The sequence below is a fragment of the Oncorhynchus kisutch genome, linkage group LG13, assembly GCF_002021735.2.
Source record: "Oncorhynchus kisutch isolate 150728-3 linkage group LG13, Okis_V2, whole genome shotgun sequence".
In the NCBI taxonomy this organism is placed as follows: domain Eukaryota; kingdom Metazoa; phylum Chordata; class Actinopteri; order Salmoniformes; family Salmonidae; genus Oncorhynchus; species Oncorhynchus kisutch.
In genome coordinates this window covers 20640208-20663169 of record NC_034186.2, presented here as the reverse complement: position 1 = coordinate 20663169, position 22962 = coordinate 20640208, and the positions used below count along the sequence as shown (strand labels likewise).

At 45.9% G+C, this 22962-nt stretch overlaps 1 protein-coding gene across 10 annotated transcripts in view; it reads left to right on the top strand.

Moving 5' to 3' along the window:
* Positions 1-22780, top strand: part of ptprfa (protein tyrosine phosphatase receptor type Fa) — a 408795-nt gene extending 386015 nt beyond the window's left edge. For all 10 annotated transcript variants that reach the window (XM_031785716.1, XM_031785715.1, XM_031785723.1 and 7 more), the window contains 11 exons: positions 7304-7427; positions 9645-9820; positions 11495-11614; positions 11827-11981; positions 12518-12803; positions 14469-14647; positions 18950-19076; positions 19291-19416; positions 20145-20299; positions 20564-20699; positions 21003-22780. In XM_031785716.1, the coding sequence (XP_031641576.1) occupies positions 7304-7427; positions 9645-9820; positions 11495-11614; positions 11827-11981; positions 12518-12803; positions 14469-14647; positions 18950-19076; positions 19291-19416; positions 20145-20299; positions 20564-20699; positions 21003-21071 (1653 nt within the window). In that variant the 3' untranslated portion in view covers positions 21072-22780. The remainder of the gene's footprint in view (positions 1-7303; positions 7428-9644; positions 9821-11494; positions 11615-11826; positions 11982-12517; positions 12804-14468; positions 14648-18949; positions 19077-19290; positions 19417-20144; positions 20300-20563; positions 20700-21002) is intronic.
* Positions 22781-22962: the final 182 nt, after the last annotated feature.

Below are 22962 nucleotides of genomic sequence, written 5' to 3'. Positions count from 1 at the left end.
CAGGGCAGCAGGCCTTGAAATGAAACCATCATAATGGCTCTATTGAAATGAGAGGGGCCTAGCCAGGGATTCAGCCAGCTTGTTAGATCTGACTCTGTGTGCCAAATGTGACCCTATTCACTAAATAGTGCACTTCTTTTGACCAGGGCCCCAAATGTTCCCACTTGTCCAAATAGTCCTTGTTTTTTTACTTGTGGGGACTTCTGGTCCCCACACTGATAGTAAAGCCAAAAAATCACACACACACACACACACACACACACACACACACACACACACACACACACACACTAGTATAAGTACAATCCTAATACAGTCATCACCACTCAAAGTATACTAGTCCTCAGGGTGTACTGTGAGTGTCTTTAATTGATTATAAATACTGTTTGACAGTTATAGTGGTCAGGGATAGTTGGAATAGAAGCACAGGCTGTCAACTGTTGTCTTTTAAAGGTGAATAGAGCAATTGGGTAGAAATATGTTAATGACTAATGAAAATTCTGAGTTAAAATTCTCTCTTGTTTGTATTTGCAACACACGCATGCACCCACAAACACACACACACGCGCATGCAGAAACACACACACTTTACTCATAATTTCCTATGATTAGTGATTCATGATCACTGCCAGCTACTGAGTGGTGAGTGCTGCCTAGAGCCAGGCCAAGATTCTCATTAGGGAATCTTTCATTCTCCCCGCCTGTGCTGTATTCAGACAGGTGAAAACACTGACAGTTGTTAGTTGATTTGCCATGCTGTCCAACTCCAACGTTTCCTCAGCTAGTAGTGGGGACGGATGCCTTCTACTGACATACAGGAAGGAAGCAACACCATATGTTCCGGGAGCACCGAATTAGCCAGATATGACAAATTTAGGATTGGGACTTTGCAAACAATTTATCTGAGCACTTGGCTGGTAATGTACGCTGAGGAGTGACAACAGGTGTTAATCAGGCTTTTCACCAGAATCCCTTTCTAATGTGCCTCGCTAGATTAGGATATCACCAGAATCCCTTTCTAATGTGCCTCACTAGATTAGGATATCACCAGAATCCCTTTCTAATGTGCCTCACTAGATTAGGATATCACCAGAATCCCTTTCTAATGTGCCTCACTAGATTAGGATATCACCAGAATCCCTTTCTAATGTGCCTCACTAGATTAGGATATCACCAGAATCCCTTTCTAATGTGCCTCACTAGATTAGGATATCACCAGAATCCCTTTCTAATGTGCCTCACTAGATTAGGATATCACCAGAATCCCTTTCTAATGTGCCTCACTAGATTAGGATATCACCAGAATCCCTTTCTAATGTGCCTCACTAGATTAGGATATCACCAGAATCCCTTTCTAATGTGCCTCACTAGATTAGGATATCACCAGAATCCCTTTCTAATGTGCCTCACTAGATTAGGATATCACCAGAATCCCTTTCTAATGTGCCTCACTAGATTAGGATATCACCAGAATCCCTTTCTAATGTGCCTCACTAGATTAGGATATCACCAGAATCCCTTTCTAATGTGCCTCACTAGATTAGGATATCACCAGAATCCCTTTCTAATGTGCCTCACTAGATTAGGATATCACCAGAATCCCTTTCTAATGTGCCTCACTAGATTATATCACCAGAATCCCTTTCTAATGTGCCTCACTAGATTATATCACCAGAAGAAGAATGGAGGCTCTTTTTAAATACCGTCGCGTCGCTGCTGCTTCGCTCAGTTACAGCAAATGATGGGTCTTTTTAACATTTCTTCTGCGTTCCATGTGCCTGTTTTCCCCCGGTGGATTCTCTAGACAGGACCCATGAATTACAACAAGCACACCACACACACATGCGCACACACACCAGTGTTTCCCTTGTATGCGTTTAGCAGCTGCGCACCGCTGCTGCAAATCGTGGCCGCCGTGGCATTTTTTTTTAAAATAATGTAGATGTATAGATGTATGCATGAGGAAGACTTCATCCACCACCCCACTACCCCCCTGCAGGAAGATTCCCCCCCCCCCCCCCCCCCCCCCCCACACACACACACACACACACACACACATAAACAACATCACATCCAGTCTCCCAGAGAGGGAATCAGAGACTTATTGTGGAGACGGCAGGCAGGTGCATCTTTCTCAGGTTGCGTTCCAAATGGTACTCTATCACTATTGAATGCACTACTCTTGGGCCCTGGTCTAAAGTAGTGCACTAAATAGGGAATAGGGTGCAGTTTGGGATGCTCATTCTGATGTGTGTATGAGAAATACAGCAAACAATGTATTTCAGACACTCTGCCAGACAAACTGTCAGCCATCATTGATTCACACATTCATCCCACTACCATTACACGCAGACCCACAAACACGCATGCATGCACACACACACACGCACACCCACGAACACGCACGCACACACACACACACACACCCACAAACACGCACGCACACACACACACACACACACACACACACACACACACACACACACACACACACACACACACACACACACACACACACACACACACACACACACAGATACAATCACCCAACTACCCTGGAACAGATGGACTGAGGGCTGAGTCACACTGACAGGGGGGGGGGTTGTGTTTTTGTGTGTGTGTAAGCGTGTTTGTACTGTGTATATTGTCACATGGGTGGGTGGTGTGTTTGGGCATGTTTGCGCTGAAATTGCTAATTATGATTGTTTTATATGCAGCACCAGTCAAAAGTTAAATAATTCAAGGGGTTTTATTTATTTGTACTATTTTATACATTGTAAAGTAATAGTGAAACTATGAAATAACACACATGGAATCATGTTGGAAACAAAAACGTGTTAAACAAACAAAAATGCTTTTCCAAAAGTCTTGAAAGAGTTCGCACATATGCTGACCACTTGTTGGCTGCTTTTCCTTCACTCTGCAGTCCAACTCATCCCTAACCATATCAATTGGTTTGAGATCGGTTGATTGTGGAGGCCAGGTCATCTGATGCCGCACTCCATCACTCTCCTTCTTGGTCAAATAGCCCTTACACAGCCTGGAGGTGTGTTGGGTCATTGTTCTGTTGAAAAGCAAATGATAGTCCCACTAAACGCAAACCAGATGGGATGGCATATCACTGCAGAATGCTTTGGAAGCCATGCTGGTTAAGTGTGCCTTGAATTCAAATCAAATCAAATCAAAGGTTACAGGTGTAGTAGAGCTTACAGTGAAATGCTTACTGACAAGTTCTTAACCAACAATGCAGTTTTAAGAAAATATAAAAAAACATAAGAGATAAGAATAACAAATGAATGAAGAGCTATATACAGGGGGGTACAGGTACAGAGTCAATGTGCGGGGGAACTGATGTCGAGGTAATTGAGGTAATATGTACATGTAGGTAGAGTTATTAAAGTGACTATCCATAGATAATAACAGAGAGTAGCAGCAGCGTTCCATTCCAAATCAATCACAGACGGTGTCACCAGTAAAGCACCCCCACACCATCACACCTCCTCATCCATGCTTCACGGTGGGAACCAGACATGCAGAGATCATCCGTTCACCTACTCTGCATCTCACAAAGACACGGCTGTTGGAACTATTTTTTTTGACCCATCAGACAGGACAGATTTCCACCGGTCTAATGTTCATTGCTCGTGTTTCTTGGCCTAAGCAAGTCTCTTCTTATTATTGGTGTCCTTTAGTAGTGGTTTCTTTGCAGCAATTTGACCATGAAGGCCTGGTTCTTGAAGGCTTGAGTCTCCTCTGAACAGTTGATGTTGAGATGTGTCTGTTACTTGAACTCTGTGAAGCATTTATTTGGGTATTTGAGGCTGGTAACTCTAATGAAATTGTCAATGGTGTATTGGAGGCGAAGTCAGGTACAGGAGAGCAGAGTATAATGACCAGGAACACTTTTATTATAGTTCCAAAAACAAGAGCCCTACATAAATCAAACGCGGCCAAAAAACGGAACATAAAAGTAAAGCGTGTAAACTAACACCACATAACATGAAACAATTACACACAAAACATGATGGGAAACAGAGGGTTAAATACAAGTAGTTTGATTGGGGAAACCAGGTGTGTATGGAAACAAGACAAATGGATATATGAAAAATGGAGCGGTGATGGCTAGTTAGCCGGTGACGTTGATCGCCGAACGTCGTCCGGCAAAGGAATTTTCCGGATTGACTTACCTTCGTGTCTTAAAGTTATGATGGACTGTCATTTCTCTTTACGTATTTGAGCTGTTCTTACGATAATAAGGTTTTGGTATTTTACCAAATAAGGCTATTGTCTGTAAACCACCCCTACCTTGTCACAACACAGCTGATTGGCTCAAATGCATTAAGAAGGAAAGAAATTCCACAAATGAACTTTTAACAAGGCACACCTGTTAATTGAAATGCATTCCAGGTGGCTACCTCATGAAGCTGGTTGAGAGAATGCCAAGAGTTTACAAAGCTGTCATCAAGGCATAGGGTGGCTACTTTGAAGAATCTAAAATAGACCATATATTTTGATTTGTTTAACATTTTTGTGGTTACTACCTGATTCTATATATGTTATTTCATAGTTTTGATGTCTTCACTATTATTCTACAGTGTAGAAAATAGTACAAATACAGAAAAACCCTTGAAAGAGTAGGTGTGTCCCAACTGTTGACTGGTACTGTATATAGTTGGTATTTTATTAGGATCCCCATTAGCTGTTGCAAAAGCATCACCTACTCTTCCTGGGGTCCACAGAATAGTACACCTTTCTACCTGACCAACTGTTAACTGAAGCATTAACTCTGAATATTGTAATATGTTAAGCTTTACAAAAAAAAGCTTTATACATAGTGTATGCCACAAATGGCACCCTATTCTTTATATAGTGCACTACTTTTGACCAGGGCCTATATTGCACTGTATAGAGGGTAATAGAGAGACATTTGGGACTTCACCACAGTCAGTTACTGTATGAAGTGTATTGACAGGATTTGATATCAGCTGTAATACAGGAGCTTTTCTAGAAGCATCACACACACACACACACACACACAGCTAGTCAAAAAACAAGGCTGAGGGCTCTTCAAATGTGTCAGAATGCAAAGTCAATTTTCCTTGCCTATGTAAATTCAGCTGCCTGCACCAAATGTTAGCATGGTATCTCTGTCTCACAGAGGTACACATGGTGGCAGCCCTCTAGGCTTTTGTTTTTCCGTTTGACTGTTCTGTGGGTACCTGTTTTGTTTCTGGGAGAAATGGAATGCGGCAGTGTCGGCGATAGAGTGTGATTGCAGTGACATGCACAGTAACTGATATTCACGTCAGCGGGGTGCATTAGCAGTAATGTGTGTGATTTGTCAGAGTGACGCAGTGAAGGCTTTACCTAACAGGCTGTTAAATAAGATGTGCGCTCAACCTCTCTCACCATTGTCATTGTTATCAGCAAGCAGACTGGGGCCCACATGCCTTCCCAGCTAGTCAGTCAACCAGTCAGCCAGTCAGTCAGGAGGAAGCCACCAGAATGTACAGCCTTTTTTCGGTTTGTGTGTGTGAGAGAGAAAGAGGAGAAGAGAGAGAAAGAGGGTGTGAGAGAGAGGCAGAGAGAACGAGGGAGTGAGTGAAAGGGGTAGAGAGAGAGAGGCAATACAGTGAATGGGTCGGGGAGAGGAGAGAGAGAGGCTAGACAGTGAAGGGGTTGAGGAGAGAGAGAGAGAGAGGCTAGACTGTGAAGGGGTTGAGAAGAGAGAGAGAGAGAGAGAGGCTAGACTGTGAAGGGGTTGAGAAGAGAGAGAGAGAGAGAAAGGCTAGACTGTGAAGGGGTTGAGGAGAGAGAGAGAGAGGCTAGACTGTGAAGGGGTTGAGGAGAGAGAGAGAGAGAGGCTAGACTGTGAAGGGGTTGAGGAGAGAGAGAGAGAGAGGCTAGACTGTGAAGGGGTTGAGGAGAGAGAGAGAGAGAAAGGCTAGACTGTGAAGGGGTTGAGGAGAGAGAGAGAGAGAAAGGCTAGACAGTGGAGGGGTTGAGGAGAGAGAGAGAGGCTAGACAGTGAAGGGGTTGAGGAGAGAGAGAGAGGCTAGATAGTGGAGGGGTTGAGGAGAGGGAAAGAGGCTAGACAGTGAAAGGGTTGAGGGGAGAGAGAGGCTAGACAGTGGAGGGGTTGAGGAGAGAGAGAGAGGCTAGACAGTGGAGGGGTTGAGGGTAGAGAGAGAGGCTAGACAGTGGAGGGGTTGAGGGTAGAGAGAGAGAGAGACACGGTGAAGGGGTCAGGGAAAGAGAAAAAGGCTAGACTGTAAAGGGGTGAGGGAGAGAGAAACAGGCTAGACGGTAAAGGGGTCAGGGAGAGAGAAACAGAGAGAGTATGTGTTTGTTTTTCAGATGATGTGAGATCCGTACTCTTAAATGTCAATAATGAATAAGAATCTAGTTGGTAATTTTTTAGTTGGACCAGAGCAGAGCCTTTGTCCAGTGCCAGGTATAAATACAGGGCTCAGATGAATTATCAACCTGCATTGAGTAGCTAGCCCATGCCCTGCCTGCCATATGTTCTGCTCTCTCCCTCACTGTGTCACATACTATAGTATAGTCTACTTCTATGTACTGTAGGACTACATTTTTCCACCATGAAACATTGTTTAAATATCCTCTAATAGTTTCTGGACAGCCTCCTCCATGTTCTTCTTCCTTATTTGACGATAAGGAAGCTAACATCTGATTTACTAGCTTGTATAGTAGATATTTCCTATTTCCTCTCATCCAGCAGAAGCCTACATACAGAACCCCCCCCCCCCCCACACACACACACTTATCTGCTGGAGGTGAATATGAAGCTGCAACATTGTGTAGGTGTGGGGTCCAGCTACATTGTTCTATTTCATTCTGTAGGTACTGCCCTCTCTGTGTCTAGGGGGTTGGAGGTCACGACCTCAGGCTGGGTATATTCAGGAATGCAGACACAGAGGTTGTGTTTCGGCTCTGTTCACCGCTGTGATTCCTTGATTTTATCAGCACAGCTCTCCTTGGTCATTAGGTGGCCCAGAGGTGGCAGAGACACGGCCGAGAGGTGATTTTAGGACTGTACAAACAGCCCAGGGTGAAGCTAGATTTACGTGGGATCATAGAGGGCTTATTTTTATTACAAAACGGACATTGAAAAAGATGGGGAATGAGTTCTGGTGCCTCCAAAAATATTACAGGGAAGATGACAATCCCCCTCTCTCTCTCATTACCCCTCTCCCCTGCTCTCTCTATCTCTCCCTCCCTCTCTTTCTCTCTCCCGTCCTTCCTTCCTCTCCTTCTCTCCTTCCAACTCTCCCTCCATCAGTCTGTAGACCCTGGCCAGCAGTTCACATGGGAACACTCTAACCTGGAGGTGAACAAGCCAAAGAACCGCTATGCAAACGTCATCGCCTACGACCACTCCAGGGTCATCCTCGCCTCTGTCGACGGTATGTTTGGTTGATTTGTTGTGGTTGTTGTTGTGATGTGTTTTGGAGATTTATTTGGCTTTTTAAGGCTGGATGTGGGGAGGTAATGTGTTATTAAGTGAGCATATCTCAGTAAAGTGTTTTATTGTTGTGGGGTGTTTTGAGGTTAAGTTTAGCTTTTTAAGGAGGGGTGGGGGGAGGTCACAAAGAGGTGGGAGGGATTGTGATGTTATTGCTAAGTGAGGCTGTCGTAATAAAGAGAATCCAAAGTCAAGTCTGTAGACAGTAATCTCCCACCCACTGCAAAGTCACAACAACAACAGTACACCCAATCCCCAGGTGTGACAGTGCCGTCTGTCTGTCTGTCTGTCTGTCTGTCTGTCTGTCTGTCTGTCTGTCTGTCTGTCTGTCTGTCTGTCTGTCTGTCTGTCTGTCTGTCTGTCTGTCTGTCTGTCTGTCTGTCTGTCTGTCTGTCTGTCTGTCTGTCTGTCTGTCTGTCTGTCTGTCTGTCTGTCTGTCTGTCTGTCTGTCTGTCTGTCTGTCTGTCTGTCTGTCTGTCTGTCTGTCTGTCTGTCTGTCTGTCTGTCTGTCTGTCTGTCTGTCTGTCTGTCTGTCTGTCTGTCTGTCTGTCTGTCTGTCTGTCTGTCTGTCTGTCTGTCTGTCTGTCTGTCTGTCTGTCTGTCTGTCTGTCTGTCTGTCTGTCTGTCTGTCTGTCTGTCTGTCTGTCTGTCTGTCTGTCTGTCTGTCTGTCTGTCTGTCTGTCTGTCTGTCTGTCTGTCTGTCTGTCTGTCTGTCTGTCTGTCTGTCTGTCTGTCTGTCTGTCTGTCTGTCTGTCTGTCTGTCGTCTGTCTGTCTGTCTGTCTGTCTGTCTGTCTGTCTGTCTGTCTGTCTGTCTGTCTGTCTGTCTGTCTGTCTGTTCTGTCTGTCTGTCTGTCTGTCTGTCTGTCTGTCTGTCTGTCTGTCTGTCTGTCTGTCTGTCTGTCTGTCTGTCTGTCTGTCTGTCTGTCTGTCTGTCTGTCTGTCTGTCTGTCTGTCTGTCTGTCTGTCTGTCTGTCTGTCTGTCTGTCTGTCTGTCTGTCTGTCTGTCTGTCTGTGATGTAAATGATAGTGCATCCTGATGGTTGTGAATGGCTCTGTCTCTCTTCTCTCTGTGTAGTCCTGTGTGGGCCTCCTGATGGTTGTGATTGGCTCTGTCTCTCTTCTCTCTGTGTAGTCCTGTGTGGGCCTCCTGATGGTTGTGATTGGCTCTGTCTCTCTTCTCTCTGTGTTGTCCTGTGTGGGCCTCCTGATGGTTGTGATTGGCTCTGTCTCTCTTCTCTCTGTGTAGTCCTGTGTGGGCCTCCTGATGGTTGTGATTGGCTCTGTCTCTCTTCTCTCTGTGTTGTCCTGTGTGGGCCTCCTGATGGTTGTGATTGGCTCTGTCTCTCTTCTCTCTGTGTTGTCCTGTGTGGGCCTCCTGATGGTTGTGATTGGCTCTGTCTCTCTTCTCTCTGTGTAGTCCTGTGTGGGCCTCCTGATGGTTGTGATTGGCTCTGTCTCTCTTCTCTCTGTGTTGTCCTGTGTGGGCCTCCTGATGGTTGTGATTGGCTCTGTCTCTCTTCTCTCTGTGTAGTCCAGTGTTGGCATCCTGATGGTTGTGATTGGCTCTGTCTCTCTTCTCTCTGTGTAGTCCTGTGTGGGCCTCCTGATGGTTGTGATTGGCTCTGTCTCTCTTCTCTCTGTGTAGTCCTGTGTGGGCCTCCTGATGGTTGTGATTGGCTCTGTCTCTCTTCTCTCTGTGTAGTCCTGTGTGGGCATCCTGATGGTTGTGATTGGCTCTGTCTCTCTTCTCTCTGTGTAGTCCTGTGTGGGCCTCCTGATGGTTGTGATTGGCTCTGTCTCTCTTCTCTCTGTGTTGTCCTGTGTGGGCATCCTGATGGTTGTGATTGGCTCTGTCTCTCTTCTCTCTGTGTTGTCCTGTGTGGGCCTGTCTCATGCTGTGAAGGGGGTGTTGATAACCTGCCAGCCTGCTAGGCTGCATCCCAAATGACAGCTTATCCCCTATATAGTGCATTACCATATGGGTCCTGGTCAAAAGTAATTTACTATATAGGGTATACGGTGCCATATAGGAAGAAGGAATGGAGTGGCAATGCCTATGGCCCCTTGTCAAAAGAAGTGCACTATACAGTAAATAGGGTGCCATTTGGGATGTTGCCCGAATGTTTCCTAACACTGTGTTCCTTCACCGTGCTACAGGAGTACCAGGTAGTGACTACATCAACGCTAACTACATAGACAGCTACAGGAAGCAGAACGCCTGCATCGCTACACAGGGCCCGCTTCCTGAAACCCTGAGTGACTTCTGGAGGATGGTGTGGGAGCAGAGGACCAACACTATCGTCATGATGACCAGACTGGAGGAGAAGTCACGGGTGAATGTACACACACACTACAATGTCAGCACACTCACAACCATGTGCATGCACACATTCTGTGCTGAACACACACCATACACACAACATTGTCTCAGGACACGCATACATAACACGACCGTTGATTCACCCTGCACTCACAGAGTGTAACAGTCCCAGTAGTCTCACCTTGGTCTCTAATGGACAGGAGGTGTGAGGGTCGACGGGAAGGTGTAAAACCCTAATCGAGGAGTTTGAATAGACTCAGTAAATAGACTGCATGATGACAGCTTAGAGAGAGGGAAGTGTGTAGGTGTAAAGGGTGCCATACGAGTACACACACACACACACACACACACAAACTACTCTAGCCTGATTAATAACTGTGGAACTAAAGGGCATCCCACACCTTTATAAGCACAGACAAAGTTCATCATGTTCCTGCCAAACTTAATATCACACGTCTCTTTAGACCCATGAGGGGTCAACTCATCATTAAATGACCTTTCACCTTTGAACCTTTGCCCCTGTTATTTATCACCAGCACAGCATGGTCTCACCTCTGGCAACATCCCAGCACCACCTCTTTGCCGTCTAACCTCCATCCACCTCAGCTATCATTCTGACTAGAGAGGACCTGAAAAATCTACGGACAGTCACAGGAAGTCCGTAGCAGCTGACATGGGGGACGCAGTGACACCCCCGCCCCCCCTCCATAGTGACCACCTGTCCACTCCGCTCCATTCTGTTCTGTTTCATTAAGCGACCAGAGCACAGGAGCCTGGAGTAATGTCAGGGACAGCAGTCATTTCCAACTGCCTCTTAGCTAGTCTAGGTTAAAGTGGTGGAATGCACCTGTAGGCTAAACAGATAAAACATCACCAAACAGGAATTATCTGTCTACATGGTCTGTGTTAGTAGGAAATGCACCAGCCGCCTACTTTTCACAGCAGATTTTGGTTTGTGGCTGCCCTGTGCTCAGTCAGATAGGTCACTTAGCTCTTGGCTCTTGGTTGTGTTTGAGAAGTCCAGTGAAATTATGTGTCCAGGTGGTAATCCTGCTGTCCACCAGATTGTCCAATCACAATGCCCTCTCACAATGCCCCGATCAATGGCCCTGAAGCACCAGGCTGCTGTCCAGTCAGAATGCCCTGACTAATGTCCCTGGAGCACCAGCCTGCTGTCCAATCAGAATGTGCTAACTAATGGCCCTTTGGAGTGGAGGTCTGGAGGAGTTAAATAAAGGTTAAATAAAATAAATAAATGAAGAGAGGCACAAGTCACGCTCTGAGCTCCAGGGTTCTCCAGGGCTTAGGCCAGTTCCAATGTTACCACAGCCCCCCCTGGACAGGACTGTGTAGCGGAAGCCCCCCATCTGCCTGGCCCATGCCAGCTAGGGTCTCTGGGCCTGTAGTCCCATAGAGTTGGGCCCCTAAACTCCAGCTGGCTGTCTCTCCTCTCTCCCCCCAGGACATGAAGGATAGCACAGTGGAGCTGAAGCAAGCTGTCATCCTTCACTCAGTCTAAGTCCTTGTCCCATGTCCTCCCTCTCACAGCCCTTAGTTCCTGACTGTCCCATTATCCTAACACAAGCCTCTTCAGTCCCTGTCTCATTCTGCTTCCCTCATTCCAGTGCTCCTACACTAAGTCCAATATCTTTATTGTCCTGTGTCTGTGTGTTTGTGTCTGTAACAGGTGAAGTGTGACCAGTACTGGCCCAGTCGGGGTACAGAGACTTATGGGATGATCCAGGTGACCATGTTGGACACTGTGGAGCTGGCTACCTACAGCGTACGCACCTTCGCCCTCTATAAGGTAAGGAATAGCATGTACTGTATTCCAAAAATGACCAGCTCTTGACCAGCTGGAGGGCAATGATTCCAGGAATGTGTTCTCGAGCCATTATCAAATCTCATGCTAGCGAACATGTTGTAAATATGAATGTCTGTCAGAGAGACAACCCAGAATATGGCCACCAGTGTGTGTCTGTGGTGTTCTGATAGTTTTCTTTTCCCCTGCTCTACCAGAATGGCTCCAGTGAGAAGAGAGAGGTTCGTCAGTTCCAGTTCATGGCCTGGCCGGACCATGGAGTGCCTGAGTACCCCACCCCCACCCTGGCCTTCCTCCGCAGGGTCAAGTCCTGCAACCCCACAGATGCAGGACCCATGGTGGTGCACTGCAGGTAAACCCCATCTCAGACCTGATTCAGAGATATGTTTGACCTGATGATGACCTAAGTATTGAAACCAACCATATGGGAGAATAGATTTCAGTGTTTGTGGTGTTTTTTAGTTTTTTTTGCTGAACATATTATTTAGTCTCCATTACCTGCTCAGGGAAGTCATATTGAGACTAAAGTTTTTTGGGACAAATGAGCCCTATACAAGAGAAAACAAGCACATACAAAAACTGTACATATTTTAATGTACTGGATGCAGCACTGCTGGGTAGCTGGCACAGCCACAAAGTCATCAAATCTGGTTTTAAACCTAACCCTAACCTAATTTTTACAATATAGCCACTGGCCCATCTAGTGGAAATCACTCAGCCCTGCCTCCAGGACAAGATTCCTCTCAATAAACATCAACCTGCCTTAGAAACATTGAATGTGCGCATGTAATCTCTTCCAATGCCAGATTTGTGAGTTTTTCAGTGTAGTTACAGTCGTTTCTGTCTGTGTCTGTGTAAGGCTCTACAGTTACCTGTCTCTCCCCACAGTGCTGGTGTAGGTCGGACTGGTTGCTTCATTGTGATTGAGGCCATGCTGGAGCGTATGAAGCATGAGAAGTCAGTGGATATCTACGGTCATGTGACGTGTATGAGAGCTCAGCGGAACTACATGGTGCAGACGGAGGACCAGTATGTCTTTATCCACGAGGCCCTGCTAGAGGCAGCCACCTGCGGTAACACAGAGGTCCCTGCACGCAACTTGTACGCACACATCCAGAAACTCACCCAGGTCACGCCCGGAGACACTGTCACTGCCATGGAGCTAGAGTTTAAGGTAGGTAGTAGCTGTCCTCCTGAACATAACAGTGCAGTTCAGTTCTATGTTATAAACCTAGCTAGAAAAGTGTTGGACTGTTTGCAACCTTTAGTACTAACAAGGGACTTGTGACTCCACTTGGACTCGCTCAGGCTTGGACTTGCAAGGGACTTGTGATTCCACTTGGACTCGCTCAGGCTTGGACTTGCTAGGGAGCTGGGATTCAACTTAGACTTGAGGTTAAGTGACTTGACTGGTACAGTTACTAATTGGAGCATTTAGTTAGAAGCAGTAGAACAGTTGTTGTTGTTGGTGGTGGTGTCTCAGTCTGTACGATGCAGTGGGAGTAGGAAGTTAATGTCTCAGTGTGTTTGGGAGCATTTTCATCCTCACACTGTAACTCTGAAATGAATAGATTCTCCTAAGAGGGGCGTTCTGTTTCAGTGTTTCAGAGGCTTATCTTTTGGACTGGAGATGAGAGACTGAACTAGAGGGAGGGGGCCGTGGGAGGGAGAGTGAGACAGAAAGAGTGATCTAGTGAGGGAGGAGTGTTGAGGCAGGCTGACCGTCTGACAGTCTGTAGATAAAGCCTCAATGGGTTGGAGAGCTGATGCATCCTGGGATTGGGCCTACACCACTGGGCTCCAGCGACTGTATTGGACCCCATCACATACTCACTAACTGCGTCCCAAAATGGCAACATGTTCCCTATATAGTGCACTACTTTTGACCAGGACCCATAGGGCCTGGTCAAAAGTAGTACACTGTGTAGGGATTACAATGCAATTTGGGACGCCGCCATTCACAGCCTCCCGCCATAGGAAAACAGCTCTAACCAGCCTCCTCCTCGGAGACACGCCGCCACAACCCAAATGATGTGGGTCAAACTTGTTCAGCAAGCATGATGATTGTAAGTCCGTAGCAAGTATAATTAGGTTTTGATGCTTCACTCCACTGGCAGTTCTGAAACTGACACTTTGCTTTCTTTCTACTGACAGAGTATAATATTAGGACACCATCAGCAGTGCCAGCAAAAAAAACTCACCCTCCCCCTCTCATTTGGGAGAAGATGGTTTTTCAGTTTTCAAAGTCTTGTTTGGTTTTAGTTTATTTCGTTGCAGTGGCATGGATACAGTCAGCTTGTGTATCTATCTTCACAGCCGTCCCGAATGTTGTGTGGGAGTGTTTTTTGACTCTCTGACGTCTCTGTTCGTGGCTGTGGCTGTGCTGTCGACACTAGTTTTTATGGAGAGAGAGAGATGTTGTCGGCGTCAGCAGGTTGTTAATTGAAGCTGTAGAACAAAGGGGCTCAGCTCAAAGCTCATAATTTTCATGCATCAGAGTGTTAGCCCCCAACCCCGTGCCCTCCGACATTCCTGCTCACACACAGCAATGCTAGGCTGGCTGGGATCCCCAGCTTTAGCACTTTGAAGAGACAGGGGCTAGATAGAAGGGAAGGAAGGTGGGCGTCAGTAAAAGCTGTGGCAACAGTCATTTTCAGGTTAGAGGCATAGAAATATAATTACTAGAATGGGAAAAAGACACTTTCATGGACGCAGTCAATTTTAGTATTTATATTTCTATGTTTATGGGTTGGTGTTTCTTTACAATAGCACACAGTTCTTTAATCTGATCCAAGATTGTATCTTTAATCTGTCCATTCCTCTTCCCTTCCTTCTCCAGAAACTGGCCAACTCCAAAGCACATACCTCAAGATTCATCAGTGCCAACCTGCCCTGTAACAAGTTCAAGAACCGGCTGGTGAACATCATGCCTTTTGAGTCCACCCGCGTGAGTCTGCAGCCTATCAGAGGAGTGGAGGGCTCCGACTACATCAATGCCAGCTTCATCGACGGATACAGGTAAGATGGAGGGGGATGAGGAGAGAAGGAACGATGAGGGGAGTGGAGGGGAGAAGAGGATAGGGAGAGAAGAAAGGAGGGGAGAGCGGGGAGGAAAAGAGGATGGGAGAGCAGAGGAGAGCGGGAGGGAAAGAGGAGGGGAGAGCAGAGGAGAGCGGGGAGGAAAAGAGGAGGGGAGAGCAGAGGAGAGCGGGGAGGAAAAGAGGAGGGGAGAGCAGAGGAGAGCGGGGAGGAAAAGAGGAGGGGAGAGCAGAGGAGAGCGGGGAGGAAAAGAGGAGGGGAGAGCAGAGGAGAGCGGGGAGGAAAAGAGGAGGGGAGAGCAGAGGAGAGCGGGGAGGAAAAGAGGAGGGGAGAGCAGAGGAGAGCGGGGAGGAAAAGAGGATGGGAGAGCAGAGGAGAGCGGGGAGGAAAAGAGGAGGGGAGAGCAGAGGAGAGCGGGGAGGAAAAGAGGAGGGGAGAGCGGGGAGGAAAAGAGGAGGGGAGAGCAGAGGAGAGCGGGGAGGAAAAGAGGAGGGGAGAGCAGAGGAGGAGGGGAGGAGGGGTCGAGGTTGAGGGGAAGAGAGGAGATGGGAAAAGGTAGACAGGGGGAGGTAGGGGGGAGAGGGGAGGAGAGAAGAGGATTTTCAGACTCGGACTGTGAGAAAACAAGACATATTCTGAAGACTAGAATAAGTGAGATGTGGTGATGGTGAGAATGGAGAAGAGGACATAGAAATAGAGAAGAGAGAATCCATCCTGCAGACACAGCTCCTCTAATGAGTGAGTAGGTGGACCTTTCCTGCAGCGACTGACAGCAGTAAATTATGGTGTGAAATTGAGGCCAGTATTTTCCTGCCTCTCTTGCCTTAGTCTTGTCAGTTGTCAGGGCAAATTGGTTGTATTGGCAGTACTGTCCATTCCTTCTCACACTCCTCCTGTGGTAAATAAATTGTCTGATTGTGACAGGTGACAAACCCCTCCTTGAAGAGGAATACAGTGATTACCTATTGTGATAGCTCTGTTTATGTCTGCTGATACCCACAATCCTTTACTCTAGAACTGTCCATCCTTGGGAATCTTCCCAGCAACACTCAATGGAAGATGTACGGTTCTAAAAAATGACGTTTTCTATGAATTTAAAGACATTTGTTCATATTTGGAGAAAGGATATTGAAAAGGATCACCTATTGTTTTCAGAGTTACAGTGCATTCGGAAAGTATTCAGACCCCTTGACTTTCTCCACATTTTGTTACGTTACAGCCTTATTCTAAAATTGATTAAATTGTTTTTTCCCCTCAATCTACATACAATAACCCATAATGAAAAAGCAAAAACTGAAATATCACATTTACATAAGTATTCAAACCCTTTACTCAGTACTTTGTTGAAGCAGCGATTACAGCCTTAAGTCTTCTTGGGTATGATGCTACAAGCTTGACACACCTGTATTTGGGGAGTTTCTCCCATTCTTCTCTACAGATGCACAGCTATTGTCAGGTCTCTCCAGAGATGTTTGATTGGGATCCAGTCCGGGCTCTGGCTGGGCCACTACAGGACATTCAGAGACCTGTCCCCGAAGCCACTCCTGCGTTGTCTTGGCTGTGTGCTTAGGGTCATTGTCCTGTTGGAAGGTGAGCCTTTGCCGTAGTCTGAGGTCCTGAGTGCTCTGGAGCAGGTTTTCACCAAGGATCTCTCTGTACTTTGCTCCGTTCATCTATCCCTCGATCCTGACTAGTCTCCCAGTCCCTGCCGCTGAAAAACATCCCTTCAGCATGATGCTGCCACCACCATGCTTCACTGTAGGGATGGTGCCAGATATCGTCCGGATGTGTTACTTGCCATTTAGACCAAAGAGTTCAATCTTGGTTTCAACAGACCAGAGAATCTTGTTTCTCATGGTCTGAGTCCTTTAGGTGCCTTTTGGCAAACTCCAAGCGGGCTGTTATGTGCCTTTTACTGAGTAGTGGCTTCCGTCTGGCCACTCTACCATAAAGGCCTGATTGGTGGACTGCTGCAGAGTCCTTCTGGAAGGTTCTCCTTCTCCACAGAGGAACTCTGGAGCTCTGTCAGAGTGACCATCGGGTTCTTGGCCACCTCCCTGACCAAGGCCCTTCTTCCCCGATTGCTCAGTTTGGCCAGGCGGCCAGCTCTTTCATTTAAGAATGATTGAGGCCACTGTGTTCTTGGGGACCTTCAATGCTGCAGACATTTTTTGGTACCCTTCCCCAGATCTGTGCCTCGACACAATCCTGTCTCGGAGCTCTAAGGACAATTCCTCCCAATTCCTCATGCCTTGTTTTTTGTTCTGACATGCATTGTCAACTGTGGGACCTTATATAGACAGATGTGTGCCTTTCCAAATCATGTCCAATCAATTGAATTTACCACAGGTAGACTCCAATCAAGTTGTAGAAACATCTTGAAGATGATCAATGGAAACATAATGCACCTGAGCTCAAATTTCAAATCTCATAGCAAATACATTTTCATTATGGGGTAACGTTATTGTGTATAGATTGATGAGGATTTATTTAATCCATTGTAGAATAAGGCTGTAACGTAACAAAATGTGGAAAAGGGGAAGGGGTTTGAATACTTGCCGAATGCACTAGATATGTGAGTGTGTGTGTTCTTGCATTCGGGAGGTGCTTGGGAACTCCCGTTCAGTTACTGTCCCATTTCCAATTAGTACCTAATCAGAGAGGTCCCATAGAGCCGTCTCCTTTATGGAAGTATAAACACTGTAATTGGCTGTAATGCACAATGCTACAACACACTAATGACTGACAGAATGAATAAGAGCTTTTTTAAGTATTTGTTTTTGGTGGGGGGGATTCATTGATGTAGTTTTCTGTTCCGATTTCCTCCTCATACTCCACACACACACACACACACACACACACACACACACACACACACACACACACACACACACACACACACACACACACACACACACACACACACACTCACACACACACACTTCTCCTCCTGTGTGCTTAACGAAGTCCCTGGGGCTGCCCCACCTGAGGGAGGGAAGGAAGGGGGGTGTAATTCCTCTTTAATTCCTGTAGTGGTAATTAAAATTGAATTAAGACATCGAGAGGTGTTAGTTTGCATCCCAAATGGCACCCTAGGGCATATACAGTGCACTCGTTTTGACCAAGCCCCATAGGGCTCTGGTCAAAATAGTGCACTTTATAGGAAATAGGGGGCCATTTGGGGTGCTGACTTTCTCTCTCCTGGTATATTTGAGATGTTAGTGTTCTCTCTCCCGGCAGGCAGGCATCACATCTTTAAAGTGCCAGAGGGGATTAGGATGGTTTAGATGAAGAAGGGGAGGATAATGATGATGATGCAATGATGATGATGATGTCATACTGGTTAGGTGTTTCCCACTATTTTGATATCCTGAGGTGGTCATTCCACTCTTGCTCAACAGCCATTTTACACTAACAATTGTATTTATTTAACTCTAAACATGCATATGTCTGGATAAGTGTCTCGGTAGAGCAATGATCTCTATGGCTGACCTTGAACCTTGCCTGTTAATTTGCAGGCATGCGTATTGCCATTGTCAAAGCAGAACACTCAAACTATAATAAGCTGTAAGAAACTGAATCTCCATGCAGCATGAGTCAAACCCATCAACTGTGAGAGACTCTTTGAACAAGGTGCTGAGGCATGGCTCACTTACTAGTTATCACATAAAAAAGATAGATGGAACTCAGAGTTCCAGCAGCAGCCCCTTCTTACACTGCACGTGTGTGTGTGTGTGTGCATGCCTGCGTGCGTCTGGCTGTACTTGGCCGTGCGTGTGCTAGTGCGTCTGGACCTAGGAATATGTGTGTCTTGGGCTGGACTGAGCTGGCTCTCACATGTTTGTAGGGATGACAGAAACAGAATCACATTGACACACATCTCTCTCACGGCTTCACAGTGCCCTCTAATGTTGATCTAGTAGAAAGGGACCCCAGCCGCAACGCTGCGCTTTTCTCACTGGCTTGAATAGAGTAGACACTTAATCTGTCAGCAGTATAACGTAATGAAAATACACCAAGCCCAGACTCCAATAACAGCACAAGGGCCTCTCAGATGACAGTAGGACCACTCAGGACTCGACATGGATACTGTAGGTTAATGGGGATGTTTTGAAATGTAACTTATATCCCTTGACGTTATAACGTTATCCTCACCCTGTCATATACTGTGTCCCTGTTACATGACGTTTACTGTGTCGCTATGAACTCTATTTTATGGGGATGTATTGAAGTGTGTATCCAGTGTTATGGTGTTATCCTCACATGTCCTTGTGTCCCCAGGCAGCAGAAGGCCTACATGGCCACCCAGGGGCCGCTAGCAGAGACCACAGAGGACTTCTGGAGGATGCTGTGGGAACATAACTCTACCATCGTAGTCATGCTTACTAAACTCAGAGAGATGGGAAGAGTGAGTGGCATTGATACAGTATACACGTACACACACAAGTACACTCACACAAGTACACACACATACACTCAAGTACACACACACACACACGCAAGTACACACATGCAAGTACACACACACACAGTCACACACACACACCCACACCAGTCATGCCATGGATAGTGTTGTGGTGCGATAGATTTTGACTATATCATTGTGTCTGTCTGTCTCTTAGGAAAAGTGTCATCAGTACTGGCCAGCTGAGCGTTCTGCCAGGTACCAGTACTTTGTAGTGGACCCCATGGCTGAGTACAACATGCCCCAGTACATCCTCAGAGAGTTCAAGGTCACAGACGCCAGGGTATGTCCATCTCTCCATCCATCCTCCCTCTTCTCCCTAGTAACCTTTTTCTCTCTGCTTTACGTAGGGGGTTAACCGGAATGCTAAGTTTATTTTCCTAATTAATTGAATAGTGCTGCAAAGGTGAGGAAAATAACAGGGGTGGTGTTTTTCAACCCACACATGGAGCTGTGGCTGTGTTGCATATAGAAATACAATCTGCTCTTTACAGCACATACATAAATCAAATCAAATGTATTTATAAAGCCCTTACATCAGCTGATGTCACAAAGTACTGTACAGAAACCCAGCCTAAGACCCCAAACCGCAAGCAATGCAGCTGTAGAAGCACGGTGGCTAGGAAAAACTCCCTCAGGTGGACTGGGGACAGCAAGGAGTCATCCGGCTAGGTAGTCCTGAGGCATGGTCCTTGGGCTCAGGTCCTCCGAGAGAAAGAGAGAGAGAATTAGAGAGAGCATACTTAAATTCACACAGGACAGCGGATAAGACAGGAGAAATACTCCAGATATAACAGACTGACCCTAGCCCCCCGACACAAACTATTGCAGCATAAATACTGGAGTGTGTAGAACACACTGTAGAGAAATACTCGTAGCATTACTCCAATTATGCATGTATAATGCTTTATAAAGTGTCATCAGCATGTATTAGCCTTTATAATGTTTTATAATTAGGCTTAGAGAAATTACTCACTTTATGTCCCTCATCCACCACTCACCACGACTCAGGATGGCCAGTCTAGGACCATTCGGCAGTTCCAGTTCACTGATTGGCCAGAACAAGGGGTGCCAAAAACTGGAGAGGGCTTCATTGACTTCATTGGTCAAGTGCATAAAACCAAGGAGCAGTTTGGCCAGGATGGACCAATCTCTGCGCACTGCAGGTAAGACAAACTGATGACATCAACACTTAGTTGATGACAGAGAGTGTGTGTGTGTGGGTGGGTGGGTGGGTGGGTGGGTGGGTGGGTGGGGGTGGGTGGGTGTATGTGTGTGTGGGGGTGGGTGTGTATATGTGTATGTGTGCTTGAGTGTGTGTGTGTGTGTGTGTGTGTGTGTGTGTGTGTGTGTGTGTGTGTGTGTGTGTGTGTGTGTGTGTGTGTGTGTGTGTAGGTAGTACTAACTCTCCCTGCCCTGTTCCCCCACAGTGCTGGTGTTGGGCGGACTGGTGTGTTCATCACCCTGAGTATCGTGCTGGAGAGGATGAGGTACGAGGGGGTGGTGGATCTCTTCCAGACTGTCAAGACACTGAGGACCCAGAGACCTGCCATGGTGCAGACAGAGGTACAGTACTGTCACATAGCTGTGGTGGGTGTCTGGGGGAGACTGGTTAGCGAGGGGGTGGGAGGACAGATCCTCTCCTAGATAGAGGTATCTAAGCAAAGCAGGGATTCAGTTAAAATAGCTGGTTTATCCAATTAAAAGAGTAAGATTTCCAATGTATTCATTACACATAACAAATGATCTTAAAACAATTTATTTGCATTGATACAAACACTCCCAGGAGATTATGGTACCATTATTATATTCTAGTAGATTTCACCCTGTTGACTGACTCTGATGTTGTTCTCCTCTGTCCCCTCCCAGGACCAGTACCAGTTGTGCTACAGGGCAGCTCTAGAGTACCTTGGAAGCTTTGACCACTATGCAACATAATAACCACTCCCAGAATGCACTGGGACTCCTGGGGTTCAGGAGCGCCAGCCGTGTGTCCCTTCTGAGCTATATCAATACTGTCCAGAAACTGCCGGAGGGGTGAAGGGAGAGGGGGAGGAAGAGAAGAAGAGGAGTGAGGAGGAGTGGGAGAGAGCACATGTCTGACTGGATGACCGTCAATCAGGTGGAACAGTACTCCTGGACTGACTGCACAATAAACCTGCTTTAAAACCCTTCACTACTAAAAAATCTCCTAAATAGCTTCAGTATGCTTCATTCTGATGTCTCTATAGCTAATGCACATGCCATGAAAACACTATTTCTGCCTCCTCCACCTGCTTATACGGCAAACTTTATTTTTCTGCTTTTATTATGCATTAATATCATTACTATTACCCATTATAAATATGTTATTATTATTATTATTTAGAATTTGTTTTCTAATCATTTATACACTGGTTATTGTATGTCTTCTTGGGTCTTATTTTAAATTCATTATTTGTATCTTTTTATTATTTTTTACACAAGGGACATGTATTTTAAACATGCTCCGAGTTATTATTAATACTGGAGACGTACGCATACTCAGAGCTGCTAATAATATTTTAATTTTTTTACCATAATTATAACATTCTAAAGTTCTCTATTCTCTGGTTGGTCGTATTCAGTGGGATATGGGGGACACAACTTTTATAAGTATTTTCACTTCCTGGTACTTTACAAAAACAATCTCCACAAAAAGAGATCAAACACATATACACCAGAGTTAGTGAACTACTATAAAATAAACCCATCTATGTTTATAAAAACTGAATAGATTATTCTTGATGATGTTTTATGAATAATCTACCATGTACAGATTCTGTTTACTGTGATTTTCTCAATGCCTGTCGCTCAAAGAGCTCCGGTCCAAGCTCCAGATGCAATGAAAGAAATAAAGACAACTACCGGTACATGAAAAGGTGTTTGTCCTGTTACAGCACCCTTAGTTGCCCATGGGACTGAACCAAACCATCACTCCCAAAAGACACAGAGGAACTGGACCCTAGCTCTGTCTGCTCTGATCTGACAAGCTAGACCTGGTTTGGAGCAACAGATATACAGAACTTCACATCAGACTAATGTACAGCGCCCAACAACACCCCTCCTATGAGAAGTGTTCGAGTGACCAGACAGACAGTTATCCATCCCTGTATTTCTGATTGCCCTGCTGATTCTGAACTATGATCTATGAATTGGACATGTCCATCTGCATACGACTGACCTAGTTCCCCATGACTGGCCATCCCTGTAGAAACCTGACAACAACCCAGATGAACATCTCTTCTGACTGTCACTGACTCTACATCCATGGTATAACTGCTGTAATATACTGTATTATCTCCTCACTGTGCTACAGAAGGACATTCTCCTGTAACACAAAGAAGCAGCATCAATGTACGGTGGAGGATCTCTACATTATAGTCAAGCGTTTTTCTCTTAAGTGAGGCTATAGGATTGCAAAGTGAGGTGAATTTGGATTGATTGGGCCCGGATGGACGGACTGCAAAAACAAGGATTTATTTCACTTTGTCTTCAAATAGTGCCGTAGGGGTTCAGTCTGTTGTATACACAATCTGTTTTCTATTTGTTAATAAAAAAGGAGAGGGAAAAAATGTTGCAAAAACCTTGATGTTAATAAAGTTGAATAATTGTTTTTTTTATATATATCATGTGGTGTTGTGTGTCTTTTTAAAAATATGTTTGCATGTCACACACACACATACACAGCCCACACAAATTGTACCCTCTCGTCCCCCCCCATCCCTCTATGATACTGCCAGTGGAACAGATGGTGGAAGATACCCCGCCAGCTAGGACCTCCTGTGTCCTTTGACTGCCTGAACACAGT